This window comes from Temnothorax nylanderi, unplaced genomic scaffold, assembly GCF_030848795.1.
Source record: "Temnothorax nylanderi isolate EJ_2023f unplaced genomic scaffold, tnyl_v1.0 TNYL_tig0159_pilon, whole genome shotgun sequence".
Taxonomy (NCBI): domain Eukaryota; kingdom Metazoa; phylum Arthropoda; class Insecta; order Hymenoptera; family Formicidae; genus Temnothorax; species Temnothorax nylanderi.
The window spans coordinates 238,944-259,618 of NW_027249221.1; the positions used below are offsets into that span (position 1 = coordinate 238,944).

The window sequence follows — 20,675 nt, forward strand, 5'->3', positions numbered from 1 at the left end:
GCGTTAAACGAGATGAAGCCGGAGTACCTTGAACGCGTGCACTTGACATTGGGCGAGACCAGCGCGGCGCGCCCGATGTATACGGCCTTACGAAACTAGCCCGGTGGCTTTCCAGCCGGTCGTTGACTGCTTAATGCCATCCTCTCTTTATCGGTCGAAGAACAGCAGTATATATATCGTACAAGGTCGAAAGATACCGCCGCTTTTTTATCACGCCCGCCACGCGCTGATCAAAAAACCTGCAGACTGAACTACTTGTTTCTTATAAAGATACTGTAATCATTTGCATCCAAGCGTAATTGCCATTTAAAAATTTACTTTAAAAAACCATGAAAAACTATCTTTAATATAAAGGTGCGCAAAGTTCTTCAAAATCTAAGCACTTTGGATGTAAAATAATTTTTGAAAGGTCTAGAAATATGAGAAGTTGACAAAATATTATCAAAAATCTAATTGCCAAACTCTCTCTCTCTCTCTCTTTCTTGCTTTTAATATAATACGATTCCTTTAAATTTCTTGAACTATATCTTAACACGATACATTTAGCTATGCATAAAGTGTCTTGAGGAATTTTTTGAAGACATTATTTAAAAGTCTTTTCCAATTAATTGGAAAAATAAAAAGAATATGGTTATTTTCTTCGTTCACGCTTTGGCTTTAACACAACATTTTATTGTACAAAGATATGTGTTTTTGTCATTGTACAATTAGAAAAATACAATTTCGAGAGTTAGACATTTTGCGAGTAAAATTCAACGTGAATCTTATTATTAATTGATTACCGAAAGACCGCAGCAATACGCGTACTCCGATTCGTAAAAGCGAAGGCGAAAGGTAATTTTCGCCGGTGAAAACATCATGGATGCAGACATAACAAGGAAGTCTATCTGGATCTCCGTGTGCGAAACAGACCGACCACTCTCTATTTCCGAAGCAGCTGTCTCAGGCATCAGCCGTTGAAAACTGTGTCACGCTTTCTGCATCACTTCGCCGGCACGTAGACAATCGGTCAAATAGAAGCAAAATCGATTTTGTGCGGGCGCGGCTAACCGATCGTCGCCTTCAGCGAGTGTTATGACTCGCCTTTAAATGGAATCTTTCGGAGACGAACTCATCAGTTTTGTAAAACGCAATGTTAACTTACCTTAAAGCAACCATCTCGCGAAATAATTTATATAACTCGTCGTTCTTTTACATGAATATGATCTAACGACAATAACGACTGCTAAATAACTAAGTAACGACTATATATCGTATAACTAAAGTTTTATTGAAATTAGAAAAACAGAATATAAATATTATAACAGAATATATATATATATAAATCTTATCAAAATTAAGTTTCGCATTTACTGCAGTGCAAAATGTGAAATGCTGATCGATGTCTTCCTGCGTGGGTCCAAATATCTCGCGCAGGCAGTTCATCAAGCGCAATCTGATCGTAATAAAAAGAATTGTGCTTCCGTGTGCATGGCATTAGTTGAATTCGAACAACACACCGATGGCTACTGCGAAGATGATCCTTCGTACTTATAAGTCGGGCAGATGATAAATGAGTCTACGTGATGGTATATCAGCTGCGAAAGGGCAGATTCGTTTTTAAAGCGTATTCCTGTGTTCGTTTTATCTTAATTAAAAATGTGACAGTACATTAGAAGAATTTAATTAATTATACACATGTTACGCTTGTACGACCTTTTTCTTTCTCTGTAATTTACATACTGTAAAAGCTTGACACACGTTTAATGTTCTTATAAAATATTAAACAATAAAATTCCTCGGAGAAATGTTATATTTTCTGATTGCTTATATCTGATTTTCTTATACGATTTTTGCTTAAAGAAATATCGGAGGATTTATCAATAACAAACTATAATAGGTTAAAAATAAAAGTTACGGACCACACAAAATATTAATACGTATAATTTTAAGTTAAATGTCTTGTATTTTTTTAAATTAAAATTTGAGATTTAATTAGCAAGATAATTTTGTACAGTGTAAACTGTAAAAAAATAATGGGTTTTTAGAAATTTTTTTCTTAGAAAAACAGAAATTCAAATTAGTAAAAAAATGTACCTACACGGAGAGAATTTTCTCTTAAAATTTACCCTGAAATCATGGTAGTTGTGGGACAACATGTACCACCAAGAATTTTATGCGAGCTATTCTGATTAATATCTACCATAATAAAAAATATTAATATCAATTACATTAAAATATAAAATATGTTTGATTAATTTTACTAAAATATATCTAGGAAATTTCAATAATTTTTCAAAATTTACCAATCTGCTTGGTAATTTTTATCACGTTGTTTGTAAAATGTCTTTTGTATATTTTAAAAATTCCTTGGTTGCCAAGTTGTCCCAAGTTTGTAGTGAATTTAAGGGTAAAATATAACAAAAAATTCTCTCCGTGTATAGATGAAAGAATATCCAGCATATTCTCATTATAGTAATGGATGTTAATTCCATTTGCGACGCATTTCTATGTCATAACAACACGATCGAAACTTTCTATTTGATCAATGCGTTAAATGTGTGTATTACAAAAGACGCATGTCGCTTGACATTTAGGTGTACAAAATCAGTATCAGATTATAAGGAGAAGAACAAAGAAACTGCTCATCATACTAAATGATATTGACATCTACGAGAAATTAATCGCGAGACACTCACTCATTATAATTTTGACCTAAAATCGGTAATATTATTAATTTAGATTCTCGGGAGATCAATTTCGTACTCTCATTTTTTTATTCACTGACAAAAAGTGGTTCCGAAAGTGTTGATACACGGTGGCATTGTAATTAAATGTTTTAAGGTGAAATTTTTTATATATTATATACATATTTTATAATAATTGACCAACATAAAAAATTATTATATCTTTTCACACAAAAAAATTACAGAAAGAACTGGATTTATATATGAAGCAATATATGTATAATGCAATAGTTGAATAAAAAGTTTTAGCAAAGTTAGCAACTAATTAGATAGCGTGTCTTCTCAAGATAATTAAAGCACATTTTAGTTCGCAAAAAATTTGATCGATTACGCGATCGCCTAGAAAAAATTGTGCCGGCGCCAATAATCGTATCAATCGACTTCGCGTAATTTCCCGCTCCGCGCAGTTTCCATTACATAACATCTTACCTAGACAATGTAACCATTATTATGAAATTACGAACTTCTCCCCCATGGGAAGGAGCAGGAAAGCGATTGCCTTTGCATAACTTCGCAATCGCGTTAAATAACGCGATGATGTACGACGCTTCGGGAACTGTTCCAGACGGGCAAATGATACGGCGTAACGCAAGGCTACACATAATTCTCTATAATCAGGGCTCTACTGGACCCGTTCGCTCGCGGACAAAGGACGAAATGTAATCTCAGCGGAAACAAGCGAGCGATCGAACTATATACCGCTCGTTTCGCCGACGGATGAAAATGAAAAAAATATGAAGGGGAGAAAGGAGCAGAGCAAGCTCTCTTTCTCGACAAGTGGCAATGACCCAGACGTCATTACGGGACTATGCCATTACGGGATATATAATTCATACATACGCTCGGAGATCTTATACCCGATAAGAGCGCATAATCCGTATACCTTTCAGCGAATTATGCTCTTGAATAGATACAATGATTAGGCCAAATAATATCACTTGCAGAACAGTTTTGAATAATTAAAATACCATTGAATGCACCTAAGTTACTTAAGTACACGATTTTAAAAACGTAATGATTCAATGAAAATAAATAATAGACACACACAAGCAGCACATAATAATTAATAAACAGCAAGAATGAATTCTTTCAATATCCAAGGCAATAAAATATGGATTGGATCTCTGTTTCTTCTAGCAAAAGTTATTATTAACATTTATGCAATTTATATTATAATTTATAAGTTTCTTAGCAAGTAATCTCGAACATCGAAAATCCTACTTAAAATTACATTTTAACATCAAGATCTTATAAAAATTATATGAGGGTCTCAAATGAGAACCTCATTGAAATTCAGAATGAAAAATTTCGCGCAATGTAGGGCAAAAAGAAAACGTTATATAGAGGAAAAAGCAAAATGTCGATAATAAATGATATTAGCGTTTGATTATAGTTCTACAAGATTGTAATCGATACTTTCTCGTTCCGTTAACTGATAACATTCGCACTCTCGACTTAAATTGAAGTGCGAATTTAATGACGATTAATAACTATAATATAGCGATAATAGAATGTCCTAGATACTCCTGCACCTCTACAATGAGTAATTTTGTAAATTCTATCGGGACATGAAAATCAACTTATGTCCCATATTGAACTATTAATTTTAATATAAGAGCAATGTCTCTGTCTCTGTTGCTATTAATTTTAATTATAATTATTTTTGTCTCATGATATAAAAATATAAAAATTTTTGGAATTCTAATTTAAATAATTGTCTATTCAAATCGCATTTATAAAATTATATATATAAATTTATACAATAAATAAACTATTTTTATCTCGTATTAATAAAAAGTTATAAATTTTATGAAGTTTTTTCTAGTTTTCGAGGATATTTTAGATTTTCTATATCAAACCGCATTTTGAGCAGTAATGACTGTAGTAAGGCGTGAATGCGTTTTAATGTGTTATTTTATATTTGTTAATAAAAATAATTTATTATATTATATACATACTTCAGCGCACCTATATAATTTATTCTTTATATTATTTATATAAAAGGCACTGCTGTTACAAAAAGAAGAAATAATGTTCCATACTAAATCTTAAACGTAATAAACAAACGAATAATATCTTATCACGACTTTGTGAACGTAACACAGGAATATTGAACCATGCCATCGAGTAAGCATTAAGCATTATTTAGCTACCTCGATCAGCACAAGTAGAGATTAAATTCTCATGACTCCACAAGAATGTGACTACCCATTACAAGACATCGCGAGTTTTATTTCAAAATTCATTAAACAAAATTGAACAAAATGTGATTTACCCTGGTAAAAATTTAATAATAGTTACCGTTCTGCTCATTCGTACATAGACAGTTTCCAATCTTCTAGTTAGAATGTTAGATCATATTTAAACGATAAATTCTTTGATAAAATAAAACCTAAAAATTTAATTTGATTTTTATACTGCTCTCATATTTGAATTATTAGAACCATAGAACCGTACATTTCTATTTTCTACAGCGTTTTGTTTGATTAATGAACAGAAGCGAAAAGAGCAACGAACGGTGCATAAAGTTCAATGTAGTAACGCAATAGCACGGCTGACGTTAATTGGCCGGTTCTACTGATGCGCCTGCAATAAAGACGCCAGGCATCGGCTGAACCAACCAGAAGGGTGCATTAGCCGTGCAGTCAAACAACCGTGCAGCGCGACGCGTGCATCTCTGCATCGTGATGCAGCGGTATCCTCGGACCAAGACCTTCGGCGTCTAGGTGTTTGCCGGGGGTCTGCGAGCGTGACGTGATTCTCCGTGGCAATTACCTAGCATCTCTCTATGAGCCATGTAACAATGTTGCGGCACAGGCCGGTTACTCAAAGCGCTCTCCATAGGTCGATCCGCAAATAGAGATATGTAATTTATGCACATGTTGTGAATATCAAGATCGTGGCGTTGCGTGGAAAACGAAACATGTTTACCCAATGAAAACGTGTAATATTATCTAACATTACGCAATATGATTGCTTTCAAGAAGTATGTTACAGTTGAACTTATTTAAAGGCTAGAATTATAAAGCGCGATGACATTAACCCTCGAATGCATTAGACATTTTCTCGCTTTATATATATGTATAGATATATATGTATATGTATATATAAATTATATATATATAATTATATGTACAAGGAGATATAAAGCTGAGAGGCATCTTTTCGAATAAACGTTAAAAATGTTACTCAATGAATTCAAAACTTAGAAAGCCTAGAGTGTCTCGAACTATGCTATTAAATAACTAATAAAGGTAAATGAGACATAAAAAATTGAATGAAAACTGTGTATCTTGATTGACCGTGCCTTCTGTTATAATTTGCAGCGTGCCATGTACGCGTTATTACTAAAATTTCACTTTCTCCGTTGATCTTAATAACAAAAGGCCTTAACGTAATGACCCGATCTTTATCATTACTGCAATCAAATTATTTCGTTATTGCATTTCACGTACACGCCTCTCAAGTACGATTGCATTCAGATTGTCGGGAAAATTTCACGTTCATGACTAACTCCTCGTAACGATCAGCATACTCTGCTTTTTCTATATCGCAACAGAACATGCAAAAACGAAGGTCAGCCTTAGTGAAACTTGGAATTAAGATTAGACGCATATCAAGGAAATAAAATATCTTATTTATATTAAAATTTATATTAAAATTAAAAAGAATAATTATACAATTTTTTAAAATCTTTTATGTAACATTGACAACATCGAGGATTTCAGTCTCTTGTACGGATTTTAAATAATAAATTTCAAATAAATTTACTTAGTAATCAAAGTTGAGATTGGTGATATCGTGTATCGCATGAACACATAACTGATGTGCGCATAAAAGTTTTGTTCTGCAATACGCTATTTTATATCTGTTTATATCTACATCATCTGCGTCGTTTACTGAATATGCTTAGATCTTATCTCTCATTCATATGATAACTAACTCGTCGAAATGAATGGCTTCTTAATTATATTTATTATCCTGTAATAATTATAATAATTATAACAACCATATAATTCATAATTATCGGTCCTCGTACGTCCGAAAAGCGACAAAAAAAGCGTCGAGAGATGCTCGAACGCGATAATGGCCGAATATTATATCAGAAACACTGCCGTTCATCGGCAGAAGGGAAAGTCATGGGAATATTTTACGATCGCAATCTATATATCGTGTTAGGCGAGCGGTACCGATAATTACGGTACTGCGGAAATTACAATGCGTGAACTAGCGTCCAAGTCGGATCGGTCAGCCGCTTGGTCGGCGTAGAAAAAAGAACTTCTCTGTTCTTTCCTCGATATATCGGCCGATTCCGAGGGTGGAGTCGCAACTTTGTGTCACGATCGCCAATGAAAGTACTTTATTGCGAATTGCTCATGCGAGCATAAATTGCGGCGTGGGAGACGATCGGAGGAAACTTGCTGGCTTGGTACTTGAACCAGGAGTTAGTAGATTCTAACGATATTGCTGACCGTGAAATTTATTCCCGTGCGTGTGCGTATAAATAGGTACTTCCGGCGGCAACGACGACGCAGTGGCGGAATAAGCCTTTCTCTTATAACGATCGCTCAAGCGAATCATTTATTTAAGTGTCCCGCGATCGTCTTATTTGCACTACGGAGGCGCTAGGAAAGCAGATGTTCGCCCGCGGCTAACGCAATCGCGGTAAGGATCTTTACGAACGACGATGAAGATCAAGCGAGAACATCGGCCCCGACGCTCAGTATTAATTATCGATTAATTGCCCGGCCGAGCCGAGCCGAGCCGCGCGGTAAGGCGTCAGGCAATCGCGTTATCTCAAGGTCCGCAGGAAATCGGTCGGTTCTTACAATTAGTGGTTCTAGCGGTAAGTCGGTAACGACTTTATTCTTGTTTTGGAGATAAATCACGTGGAAACGAAACGTTAACTTTCGAAGACGGATGAGCAATTAAGAGGAGAGCAAAGGTGCGAAGTACTTTTCGATCTCAACTTAGATGAACGTTTAGATAAATGGATGATAGACGGAAGAGCATATTTTTAATATGCGACGAGTCTTCTATCATTCTGGACACATTAAGATCTCTTAAATCAGTCTGGATTGGTGTGACTACGCGGACGTAGAACGTTGCGATCTTCCATCAGCAATTGCAGCATGTTAAAAGGGCACTTTTCGACACTTTCCCAGCCTTCCTGGATATCTTTCACGTCAAGTCGTAACGGCAATCATGAGGAGAAATATCTCTCTCTCGCGCGCTTGATCTTCGGTTTAATAAGAGAAACACACTCGGTTCTCCACAGCGAGCACTTTCAATAATGCGCCGATCGAGCTGGAAATTGACGTACGCTAATGATGAATACGTTCCCTGAGATAATTTCTCCTATCACGATGCACGTGGCCGCGACTAACTTTCCGTATGTCGTAGGTTGTAATTTGAAACACACAACTCCGCACAGTACCGGAAAGACCCTCCCTCGATTTGCGGAGCAAATCGTTGTTATTACGTCCATTAGCGCAATCGAGGCGGCCTTTACGTGCCGTCATTACCGATCTTAACGCGACCGCTCCTCTTGTCACGTCGACATAATCTCTTTTCTCCCCCCGTTTCTCAGTCTTTTTCCGTCTCTCTCCTTTCGCGCAAGCATGTATCGGCGTTGCAACGGCGAGAGCAACTCTTCGAGCCGTTCCGTAAGATGAGACGAGGGCAAGGACAAGGCCAAGTTTGTGAGCGGATCATCACACTTTCCATCTGCATTCCCTCCGGCTTATGTACTTCTCAGCTAGATCTTTTCAAGTAACCACAGATTGCTTCGCAATTCCACTGTAATCGAGTCCTTTTATTTTTTGAATTTCGCGAAAAAAATTCGCTAAAAAATACATTATCAAATCTACAGAAAGGTTTTTTAATTTTAATGGCAATAAAATCTAGATTAATGTAAGAATTTTGACTTAATAAGTAATAAGAACTTTAGATAAAGAAAAAATAACTATCATATATATAGCTATTTTTTGTATAATTGCTGCAGATCTAATAATAAAATTCTTACATATATACACTCAGGTTAGTAATTTTTTGTAAATCAGTTTCTTAAATGAAATAGTAAATTAATTGAATTAAGCGAACCAAGCTTGCGAATATCCTCTGTACATTTTTTGCTTGCAAAACGAGGTCGAAGGACTGCGATCAAGATGCGACATTAAGCGTACTCGACTCGATACCGTCGCATCATAAGCCGACTGCTGGCATTTTATTTGAACTTTCACAAGACGGATCGCAATCTCGGTGTCTAGTGACTCCCACGGTAAATATCAATAACATGCATATATGGTGAGAAGAAAATCCGATCCTTCTGAAGCGTTCAAGGCGGATAATGACGCGAGATCTTTCTCATTCGTGATTTTTTGCAACTTGTAGCGCAATCTTCGGAAACATATCTCTTCTTCACGCAGGTGTTAATCACTTCACACTTTCGTTCTCGCTGATACGATGAATCAATAGTTCCGTAAATATGAGAGCTCGCATAGATCCTTATCCTTCACACAATTTGGCACGCGAGCACTTAACTGCTCGAAACGAAAGTGCACTTTTATTTATCACGCAATTCCGTGATTCCGCTCTCACTTCCTCGCGCATTGCATTGTCCGTTTGTAAACGTTACTTTTGCATCTTCTTATCTTTAAGATCACACTGAAGAAATCACTATCGTAATTAATCCGTTAAAAAAATTATAGTATTATCCAGGATTTGTACAATTTTATTTAAAATAAATTAAAATAAAAATTTTTAATGTTACTTCGTTCACATTTACTTTTCCAGAAACAACGCGAACACCCGTTACGTGCGCTTCAAATCCTGCGATATCTTACTACTGCGGTGTCTTACGTGTCTTGTTTGACATTTAGTTGAATTAACTACTGGGAGATCATTAATTATGCTCGCTTCGACCGTCGCTCCTGATTTCGTAGAAGACGTCGATGTACTATTTTCTTTATTTGCAAACGATAATGCTTTATTGCCTGTAAAGTATCAATGAACGAAAACACAATCACTAATAATTGTGACATTTTGTATAATATCACGAATTCTTGCTCTGTCTTGTATTTTTGCTTACAACTTTTTTCAAAAATGTTTTTAAACGTATCGAATGTACATGTAGTCTTGAAACACTTCCTCTGACGCTGAAAAGATGGTCCAATTTCATTCAGATATCAAAAGCGGTCCAAATAAAACAAAATAAAATATATGGAAAAGGGAACTGTCTGTTCTGAGTTGTAAAAAACTGAGTTGGATGAAAGGCGGTTCCGTTCAGTTAAAGCTGTTAAAGTAACATAAGATAATTAATGGGGGCGGATACCGACGTCTCTGAAGGGTCTTGCCAGGCGTGAACTTAATCACACGCCAGAAATGTGCATTATTATGCAGGGTGTCAAATTGCGTGAAAGAAAAGGAAAGAGATGTGAAGTGATCGAAGAAAGTGCGACTGACCGGACACGCGAGATCGCGTGCCAATCAACCGAAAATGAGCTGTAACTTCTGTTTCGATACTAAAAAGACAACGTTAAATCTTTGACTGCAAATGACGTTTCTTTTGTAAGATTGTAAATTGAATATATTGAATATAAGTATTGTATGAAATAAAGAAAATAGTATGCTTTATTAATGCAATACAGAATGAAACAGAAAGAAATTTGATGTTGACAGCATAAGTATTTACATTCAGAGAAGAAATGAATGGACTTTTAAATCTTTCAACTACTACGATTTAAGAAAATTATAACAATCTTTATAGCTTACAGGTGTAAATTAAACAAGCAAAATAGAAGAGTAAGCAATTTATATATTATTCATGCATAATATATAAATTGCTGCTGGTGTAAAAATGAAAATTGCAAAGAGCACGGTACAGAGAAATATGCGATGCTCAGAATTTATCTCTCAATTGTCGAATTTGATGGGTTTTCTCTGAATGCTTTCACCGATTTTTCTAATTCTTCTTCTGGCGCAAACATAAAAAAAAGAAATCAATGCCAATCACCAAAGCACGCGGAAGAGAAAATTATGTAAATTACACGTTGTGCCGTGTTGGTTTTTTGTGTCATTACACGAGTTCGACGTTCGACGTCAAGTTAGATGATCAATATTCTCGCGAAAGCTCGAATTATAGTAGAATACATATAATTAACTCGAAAGTAACGTTTTTCTTGTCGAAATTTAGATAGTTAATTTCAGTAGAAACGATCGAGACGTTTGCGTTTCGCGACATTTGCTACGGAGAACCTGCAACTTCTCGACGTTCTGCTTTGGTACGTCTATTCATAATCCGACCAGCTCTACGATATTATATAAAAGCGAATATATCAAAATGTAGAATATATCAGTTGACGGAGCGCGCAGAAGTCGCTCGTTACGTCAGCAGCGATTATAGGGACAATCGCGAGAGCATCGGTCTTGCCTCAGGATGTACCGTTACTCGGAAACCGGTCGAACAATCGTGGCAGGCGGTAAAAATAGCAGTGTGGCGAATTAATTGCCGCGCGAAAGGAGCGGCGGGGCAGCGTGAAAGCGTGATTTTGTCTTACTTAATTCATTGTTTTTTTTTTCCTTGCACAACTGTGACTTACGACTAAATCGTCTTACAACAACGCCGTCACCCATCCCGCCCGGTATAATAAACAGCCAAGTCGCGAGGGCTAGTCGTTACACGCCCGCATTATGCACTCGCTCTAAATGACGCGACCGAGCTAGCACGACGTTGCTTCATCGCCGCATTGTCATCGTCACGGCGAGCATCCATGTGACGGTTCCTACCGGACGCGCAAGTGGATTTTTCACGGCAAAGATTCAGAAATCTTTTGTCTCAGACTTTCTTCAATAAAAACTTCTTTTTAACGAAACGCGAATATTTTAAAAAAACATTTTAAGAAACCTGGCCCTTCGTACATACTAAAAAGTTCAGCGCAGAATTTATGATTGACACGCGATGTAATTTATATATTTTCTTAATATAAATTAAATTCATAGTTTTATATACTGTTTATTTGTTAAAATTAAAATATCGTATATTCTATTAAAATATATATGTATAAAATGTGTACATGTTACATGTACCTACTGTCTTTGAGCAACACACACATAAAATCGTGACTCTAAAATATATTTTTAAATCCAAGTGCGTAACAAGATTTACAGCATGTTTTTCTGTTTCCATTATTGTTTTGCAAATATTAAGTGCAAAATGAATTTTTTTGCAATCTTATATCATACGGAAATGTATCATACACCTATAAAACGTATATAATCAACGTGAAAGCATCAATCAATAAATAATGTTCTCAACAATACAAACTCTCGCGGATTACAGACTCTCCCAGGCGATAACTTGCGGATGAAAAATTCTTATATGGACAAACAGGCATGACTTACGGAACTGGACCATAGTAAGTCGTTATTTTGTCGACTGGCGGATAAATTTCGTAGAATCGGCGTGCGGCAAAATAGCGAAATGCAACACGGTGGTGCTGCGCACCATGACTTTTATCGGGGTATAAATCATTCGGCAGTCGGAATGGTATTTCTCGCGGTGCGTTACGGCCGGCGATATGGCCGGAAAACTCCGACTTCGACGTCTATCAGATCGACGTCGATCCAACTCGATCGGACAGATCGCAGGAACTCGTAATTCAATACGTGCCTCGTTACATCACTCGCCGTGTAACACGTAACGATTCTGATGGGAAAAAATTAACTAGCGCACGCCGCGCATTTGTACCCCGATGCAATTTCGCGGGGTCCGAAACGCGACCGATCGCAGAATTAATCGCTCACATTAAGTCGTCTACGTAATCACAGAATGAATCAGAGTAGAACAATCCAGAGTGATTTATGTCATCGAAAACAGACAAACAATTATAAATATAAAAAGCTTCCAATAATTAAGGAAAAAATAATTTATATAACATTTTGAATAGATTAGATTTATGAAATGTCATTTCTTTTGAAATTAAAGACTTCAAATATCTCGAAATAATATAAATTATGTAGTTTTGTTACTTTTATATTATTATAAAAGCTTTTTGGTCACACACAAAACTAATTCTCAATCGTACCTATCTGATCCCGAATTCGCTGCAAACGAATAATTTTCAAAAATTTTATTAAATTATTTTAATATTCTTTTATTGGCTTATAACATTTTATTTTAATCTATTGTGTACATAATATGCTAGTGATGTGTATTCAAGGATGTTGCAGAAATTTTCTGCGGTTATCTCAGTAACAATCTCAAAGAGACGCTGCAAATCATTACACTGAAAGAAAGCAATTCGATAAAAAGTAAGAAAATAGTTTCGCTTGAGTATAAGAACGGGAGATGTCGGTGCCACCGCAAAGAAGCGACACAAAGTTGTGTTACGGTAATAATCACGCTGAACTTGTTGCAGTTATTGAAAAACGCCATTTTCCTTTCCTGTCGACAAAGATTATAAATTTGCATTGATTTTTCACATATAAATGTATTAACGAAGTGCATTCGCTCAGCATAGAGATAATATTTGATTCCAATACAATTTTTTTATTTTTGGCCAAATTAAAGATGTAAAATTTATATGAAATAAATGTAAAATCTGATTTAAAAGACAATTTTATATTCACTATTTTAAGATATTGCTTAATTAAAATTAATGTAATATTAATTATTGTAATGTAAAACTCGGGCAATATAATTCTAGATCTACATCATATAAACTAGAATGTTATTGAATTGCACTTATCCGATCGAGCATTTACGATCAATCGGTAAAACATTATATCTGTAAAATCCCACGAGATAGATCTGAAGATCTCACAACAGACAACGGCAGCTGATCTTTACTAATAGCGGTATGCCTTTGCTGACGTCAAACGTGACTACAATACGCAAATAGTTTTCTCTTTCTTTTCGATTCATGGAATTCTGTGTCGAAGAAGCTAATCTGATCTGTTATGCAATGATGAAATTAATAAAGGTACTTTCTGAAAATAGCAATATCCGATAACGATCATCCAATTACATAGAAATTTCAATCTCAGATATTTAGTCTCGGGTATAGATACTATTTAAAAAAGTTGGATTGGAAGTACGAAATAATTTTTTAGAATTTCTTAATTTCTCATCAATTTTAAAGAAATATGCTTGTTTACGAAAAGTAGAAGTTAGACTCAATGCAAAGATGTATAATATAGTTACAGTTTAATATACTCACTTATTTACAATCGATAAAAATGAAAATATGTAAAGCCTGTGAAGGTTTTAAAATATTGCGAGTACAAATCACTTAATTCGCGACTAAGAAGACGCGTAGGATCTCTTAAATTACAATCGGAATATACCTCTCTAAACAAGAATGCCGTTTTATATCTGCGCAGGAATGTCAGGACTTCATCGAACTTTCACGTCTTGTATTCAAGTGCACTTATTAGACCTAATCTAAATCTGACAGTATTGCGAAAAAGGCAGCTTTCTACTCTACTCGAAAATCATTTCCGCTCTGCGGACGATATTCTGATTTTCTGAGGTACGAACCAATTGTCCGCGAACGTAATAAGTATGTATAAACATTGCGGGACTGCAAATCGCGATGGAAAGTTTTAGAAGATTTTGCAGAATATCAATTTACATTGAAAATGTTCGATTCGGGTGTCTCGACTTCGATGTATACGTAGCTATTCATGAATTGTTGCAAATTGAAAGAAATTCTATTAAACGTGATACGTAACGAGTTGAATTACTGTAGTCAAACTTTTCCTGCTTCTTCTGCATCGTATTCTCACACGACTAATCAATTCCGGAATAGAAACAGAAAGACAGCTCGTAATGATAGAGTTACGCCACCGTTCGTAACTTACGACAAAATAATGATATATCACACGCTGGTCGTACAAAAATTCGCGAGTAACAAGGGACTACTATTTCGCAAGTTGGAAATCCAGTGTGTTTACGAATAGAAGAATAAATGCCTAGACACGAGTTCTGTTTTATATCTTTTATGGCTTCTTATTTAAAATTTTCTTGGAAAGCTATTTTCTATTGCAATTGAATTAATCTGTGAAACGGAAAGCTAACAAGACTTTGCGTTTTACGCAAGTTATTACTAAATTAAGAAGAATGAAATTTCTCAGAAATAATATTCTGCAATATTCTGTAAATAACTCGAATGCATAACGTTAAGAAAATATCAAAAAAATATTAATAATGTTTATTTTTTCTGAAGTTTGATAAAACTGCATTTTGTCTGTTTTCAATCTCACTATACGTCAAAGTAATTAAAGATTAAGTTTGAATAATCCTATGAGAACGACATAAGCTCACACCCACATAACTTTTGTGTGTATTAATTAACATTTCATATGTAAAATGCATGTTAACTATTCCTAAAATGTACTTTGCTTAAATGGACCTGCTTCTTACACTTATTACATTTTAATCTATTTCTTATTGTTTCTTCTTTAATTGAATACTGGCTAATTCTCTCTCGAATTTTTATTCGAATGTCATATATTAGTTCCAGATCAAGTAACAGCGGCTCAGTCAGTGTCGTCCTTCTGGAGTCCCCTCAAATCAACCAATATCTTCTCTCAAGACGACAGCGGGACTTTCTTCCCTACGGCCCATGGCCTGGTGCAAACTCACCCGACCAGTGGTGTATTCCGTAGCGGTTTCGGCGGGGAGGACAACCTCGGCACTCGGGGAGTGACGATGAGGCCGCCGAGGACGCGGCCTCTCAATTATAATGAACGCTCTACCGCCGAATTGCGCCGAAATCCGTCGCTCTCATCGCCTGACGAGTGCGCTCGCGCCTGCCGTGAGGGCGAGCCCCCCAGAATATGCTATTATCACTTCACGCTCGAGCATTACACCGTACTCGGCGCGTAAGTACATCTCTACCAAGTATTTTCGATTAACTTTTAACGATAGAAACTGTAAAACGACTAAAAAAATTTATTATATTATTTTATATTTATGATATTACTTTATTTAATAATTATTTTATTTACATAATTACTTTATTATTTTATTCAGTAATATTAATATTGTTTTTATTGTACCTATGGTCCGCAAAGCAAATTATAATTTATAATTTTTACACAAATAATATTTTTCTAGAAAAATAGATTTTCTTTTAAATTAGTATTAATTTTTATTGACAAAAATATTGTTGAAAACTGAGCTGCTCTATATGTCTATATAGAGTTGCAATTTTTTTAGGATGTATGTATTGCTTAACTTTTTTAACTAGTATTGTGTAAACATAAATTTTTAGAGCGTGTCAAATATGCACGCCGAACGCTACCAACTCCGTGTGGAGCGAGTGTCAGTGTGTCTTGGCGGACGGAGTGGAACGAGGTATCTTAACCACGAACAGGATGATCCCTGGACCGAGCATTCAGGTGTGTCAGGGTGACAAAGTCGTTATTGACGTAGAAAATCGTATAGAAGGAATGGAAGTCACGATTCACTGGCATGGCGTATGGCAAAGAGGATCTCAATATTACGATGGTGTACCTTTCGTGACGCAGTGTCCTATTCAATTGGGTAATACGTTCAGGTACGTAATCTTACTTTTAGCAAATATATATTTTTTATAACAAATTTATATCGTTTATTGAAGAAAAACTGTGTAAGTTTTAATTATTTGCTGATATAGCATGTAATTTTTTTTATTTTTGTAGATTATCTACCACCGTTTAATAAAATGACAAAACATTTTATTAAATTTGTCATAATTCGAAGAAACTGAGAATTTTACTTGATGTTTTAAAAAAAGACTTGTCTAAAGATTTAAAAAGCTTTTATTATTTTAAAATGATATATAATGATTACCGAAGAAATATCTTCATAAATGCTTTTCAAAATTTGAATTAAGCTTTATAAATATACAACATACACATTTCTTAACATATGTATATATTGTAAAATTTACATAAAAATTTTATGATTCATAAAATAAAATAAAATAATTATATGGCATATGAAGGTATCAATGGACAGCCGGAAATGAGGGTACACACTTCTGGCATGCTCACACTGGCATGCAAAAAATAGATGGTCTCTACGGAAGCGTAATAATCCGACAGCCACCGAGCAAGGATCCCAACAGCAATCTGTACGATTACGATTTAACCACGCACGTAGTACTCATCAGTGACTGGTTCCACGAGAGCGCTATCGAACGTTTCCCTGGCCGCCTTGCAGTCAACGTTGGTCAAGCACCAGAAAGCGCGCTGATCAACGGGAAAGGTCAATTCAGGGTACGTTACTTATGGATATTAATTGATACTGAACAGAGAACAATATTATATAACATTATTAGATAAGCAGATTTTAATTTACAATTTATGACAAAATTTTTTTCCAAGCAGATTTATATTTCTGAATATAAATTGCGAATAAAATTTACGATTTTCCAGACATTTCATGCAACGTGTAAATTATTGTAAAAAAATGAATTTATATTATAATCACCAAACGGATATTTTTTATTTTCTAATATTTTGTTGCATTAACAGCTTGTATTTTTTTATTGCAGGATCCTAATACCGGTTTCATGACGAACACGCCTCTCGAAGTGTTCACGATAACTCCAGGCCGTCGTTACCGATTCCGATTGATTAATTCCTACGGATCAGTATGTCCCTCCCAAATTACAGTCGAGGGTCACACTCTCACTGTTATCGCCACCGATGGTGAAGCAGTGCAGCCAGTACAAGTGAATACCATAATTTCATTCTCAGGTAAAGCAACTAATCCAAATTCATTAAATTTTTTTTATTAAAATTAAGCAATTATTGAATAAATTATTTATGAAACAAGGCAAGCATAAAAATTACTATTAAAAAGATGATTAATTTTTTTTTATATTAGAACAATTATATATATATAGATCACAAAAAATATATATATATAACTAAAGCGTGCTGAAGCATGTTGTAAATGCATGAACTTAATAAGTTAAAATGTCATTTGGCAAATAATTAATTCAGTTAAATGCTTGATTTAAATAATAATATCGAGGAAAATTACTTGTATGACAGATTTGATTGAACACATGGCAATCAGCGCCTTAATAGTGCGTTCTTCTCAAGACTGATTAAAAGTTGATTCCATTGTCAATCCTGCACCAAGTGGCATATACAGTTGTACTCTCTCTTAGGTGAACGTTACGATTTCGTCATAAATGCCGATCAGCCTGTCGGCGCTTATTGGATTCAGCTTCGTTCTCTTGGAGAATGCGGAATTCAGCGAGCGCAGCAGCTGGGTATTCTGCGATATGCTCGTGGTCCTTATCAACCATCTACTCTACCGCCTACGTATGACTTTGGTCTTCCTCAGGGCGTTGTAAGTATATTTATCTATATTAAGAAATCAAACGTATACGTATCATATATATAGCTCTTCGTTTGACGTAGACAAAATTAAATTTTTCTCATAAAATTAAAATACATCCAATTTCTGTGATCTTATGAAATTTTTTCTCAGTATGCATTGCCATCTGTGCGAATGAGACAAGTGAAGAACATAGATCGTAAAAAAAACTTTAATTTTTTATTTAAATTTAAATACTATAATCTGTACGTTTCAACTAAGCATCAATTTTAATGTGACTTGTATATATGAACGAAACGTAACAGAGAAAGATTTGAACATTATCTTCAAACGATACAATAGAGAGCTTCCTAATCTATATCAGTTATAGAAGAAAAGATGTGCGTAAAACATTTAAAAATATTAAGTATAGAAGAAAAATTCTGATAAATTGAAATTGAATTGAAATCCCTTTAAATTCAAAATCTTTTTATTTAAAAGAAAAATCTGTTGAATAGTTATAAATTCTAATTCAGAATACATTTTTGAAAGGATTAACGCGACTATGTTACAAGTGAGGAAGTAATATGCTTTTATATTGTAATATAGAATACGCTTCGTATTAGATATTAAGTGTGAAAAAATTAATTGTAAGCTCACGATGTGAGCTTAGTACAATTTTTAGTTGTTAGAAGTTATAGACTTAAGAATACCCTTTATTAAATTAATAAAGATCAAGGCGCAAGGAACGAACCTTCAAGCATCTTTTCTCTTCAGGTCCTGAATCCTCTGGATGCCATTTGTAACCGACCGCGCGAGGATGCGATTTGCGTGAGCCAACTGAAGAACGCTCGCCACATCGATAAGGGTATTCTGCAGCAACGCCCTGACGTGAAGATCTTCCTGCCGTTCCGCTTCCTGTTGTACAGACCAGAAGAGGTCTTCCAGCCGCAGACCTACAATCGCTTCCTCGGTAAGAAAGCGCTAATAACTATCTTAATTCGCAAAAAGGAAGCAAACGCATCACGCGATGATTGCGTATGATTTTGGCGTAGACGCTGCATTTTCTTAGGCTTTCTTAGAAAGATGTGCCTATTTGAAAAGGGATACAATTTAGGTACGCGTTGCATGCAACACCATGCGATCCCTAAAGCTACAAAAATTACGCGAGGTATTTCGCTAGGTACTTCACAAAATACATTTGCTACGGCGGTATTATTTCTTCGAGACTCGATAATATAACAAACTGAATAAAGCACAAATCATTCGTTTGTAATATTGAAACGTACGGAGTGTTCCGGAACCATCGTCGCGTTTTTCAATTGCATATATTTTAATTAATTTGAGGTTTTAAAGTTTTTTAAACAAAAATATACATATAACTTTTTGTAACATTTTACACGATTTTTAAGCTCTTTCACTTTAGAGTTTATTTTACATTGATTTAATATACGAGAAACGATTCACCGTATAATTCCGATATGTCCGCAGTTGCGCCGACCGGTGACCACGTGATTTCCCTCGTGGATGAGATCTCGTTCACGTTCCCGCCATCGCCTCCAATCTCGCAGCTCGACGACATCCCACCTGAACAATTCTGTAACGGTGATAATAGACCAGCTGATTGCGGCGCCAACTGTATGTGTACACATCAGGTCGACATTCCATATAACGCGGTCGTCGAGGTGGTTCTCGTAGACGAAGGTATGCACACCGCATACACTATGATTATACTAGCTGTCTTCAGGCAGACTATTCCGGTATTGAATAAAAAGATGCACTTCAAAGAAATTGCGTTAAAAAGGAGCGCAAAATTTTCAAATCTTATATTTCTGATCCTATAAGTTCTTTTTTATTACAACACAATTTTTTGATCGTGAAACAAATCTGTTTTCATTAATCTTATGAAGCTACGTAATTTTTTTTAAGCCTTTGTGTATGATTGATTACAGTACAACAACCCAACCTGTCACATCCATTCCACTTGCACGGATACGCGTTCAACGTAGTCGGTATCGGCCGTTCTCCCGATAGGAACGTGAAGAAAATCAATTTGAAGCACGCCCTCGATCTCGATAAGAAAGGTCTCCTGCACAGAGAGTTCAACCTGCCGCCCGCTAAAGACACCATCGCTGTTCCCAACAACGGTTACGTCATCTTCCGCTTCCGCGCGGACAATCCGGGTAAGTTAACAAGGACAATTGAAAACTTTTCGCGCGATAGTCCGATGAGATGCAAAGCGGCTTCCGTTCGTAGCTGCTCGCATAATTGCGAAAGTTTGCACGGCAGTCACGACACATTTGCATGCACTGACCTACCTCTGTTGTGCGTTTTGTTCAACTATACTCTAAAATATCCGGTCCACTTCGTACTTGGCGATTTTAGAAGTAATTTATCGCAAATAAACATTTGGTTGGGTAATAAAAGCTATTAGCAGAACTATTTTTGTTATAAAAATTAATTTCATATTAATAAAAAAAGTTTCCGGTATTTGAAATAGATTATATCGCATAATAAAATATTAAGATTTATACTAACCAAAATTATTGCCACATACTTGTTAAACTAATACAAGATTAATCTTGTATTTGCTTCACAAGCATACGTTATGGTATTAATACTAACATTAA

General features: G+C 35.4%; 1 protein-coding gene across 2 annotated transcripts in view; it reads left to right on the top strand.

Annotated features, from left to right (window-relative positions):
* Nucleotides 1-20,675, top strand: part of LOC139777722 (uncharacterized) — a 50,450-nt gene that overhangs the window by 25,815 nt on the left and 3,960 nt on the right. For both annotated transcript variants that reach the window (XM_071715307.1, XM_071715306.1), the window contains exons 3-10: nucleotides 15,245-15,611; nucleotides 16,004-16,288; nucleotides 16,718-16,991; nucleotides 17,270-17,474; nucleotides 17,894-18,078; nucleotides 18,823-19,018; nucleotides 19,537-19,749; nucleotides 19,998-20,228. In XM_071715307.1, coding sequence (XP_071571408.1) covers nucleotides 15,245-15,611; nucleotides 16,004-16,288; nucleotides 16,718-16,991; nucleotides 17,270-17,474; nucleotides 17,894-18,078; nucleotides 18,823-19,018; nucleotides 19,537-19,749; nucleotides 19,998-20,228 — 1,956 coding nt within the window. The remainder of the gene's footprint in view (nucleotides 1-15,244; nucleotides 15,612-16,003; nucleotides 16,289-16,717; nucleotides 16,992-17,269; nucleotides 17,475-17,893; nucleotides 18,079-18,822; nucleotides 19,019-19,536; nucleotides 19,750-19,997; nucleotides 20,229-20,675) is intronic.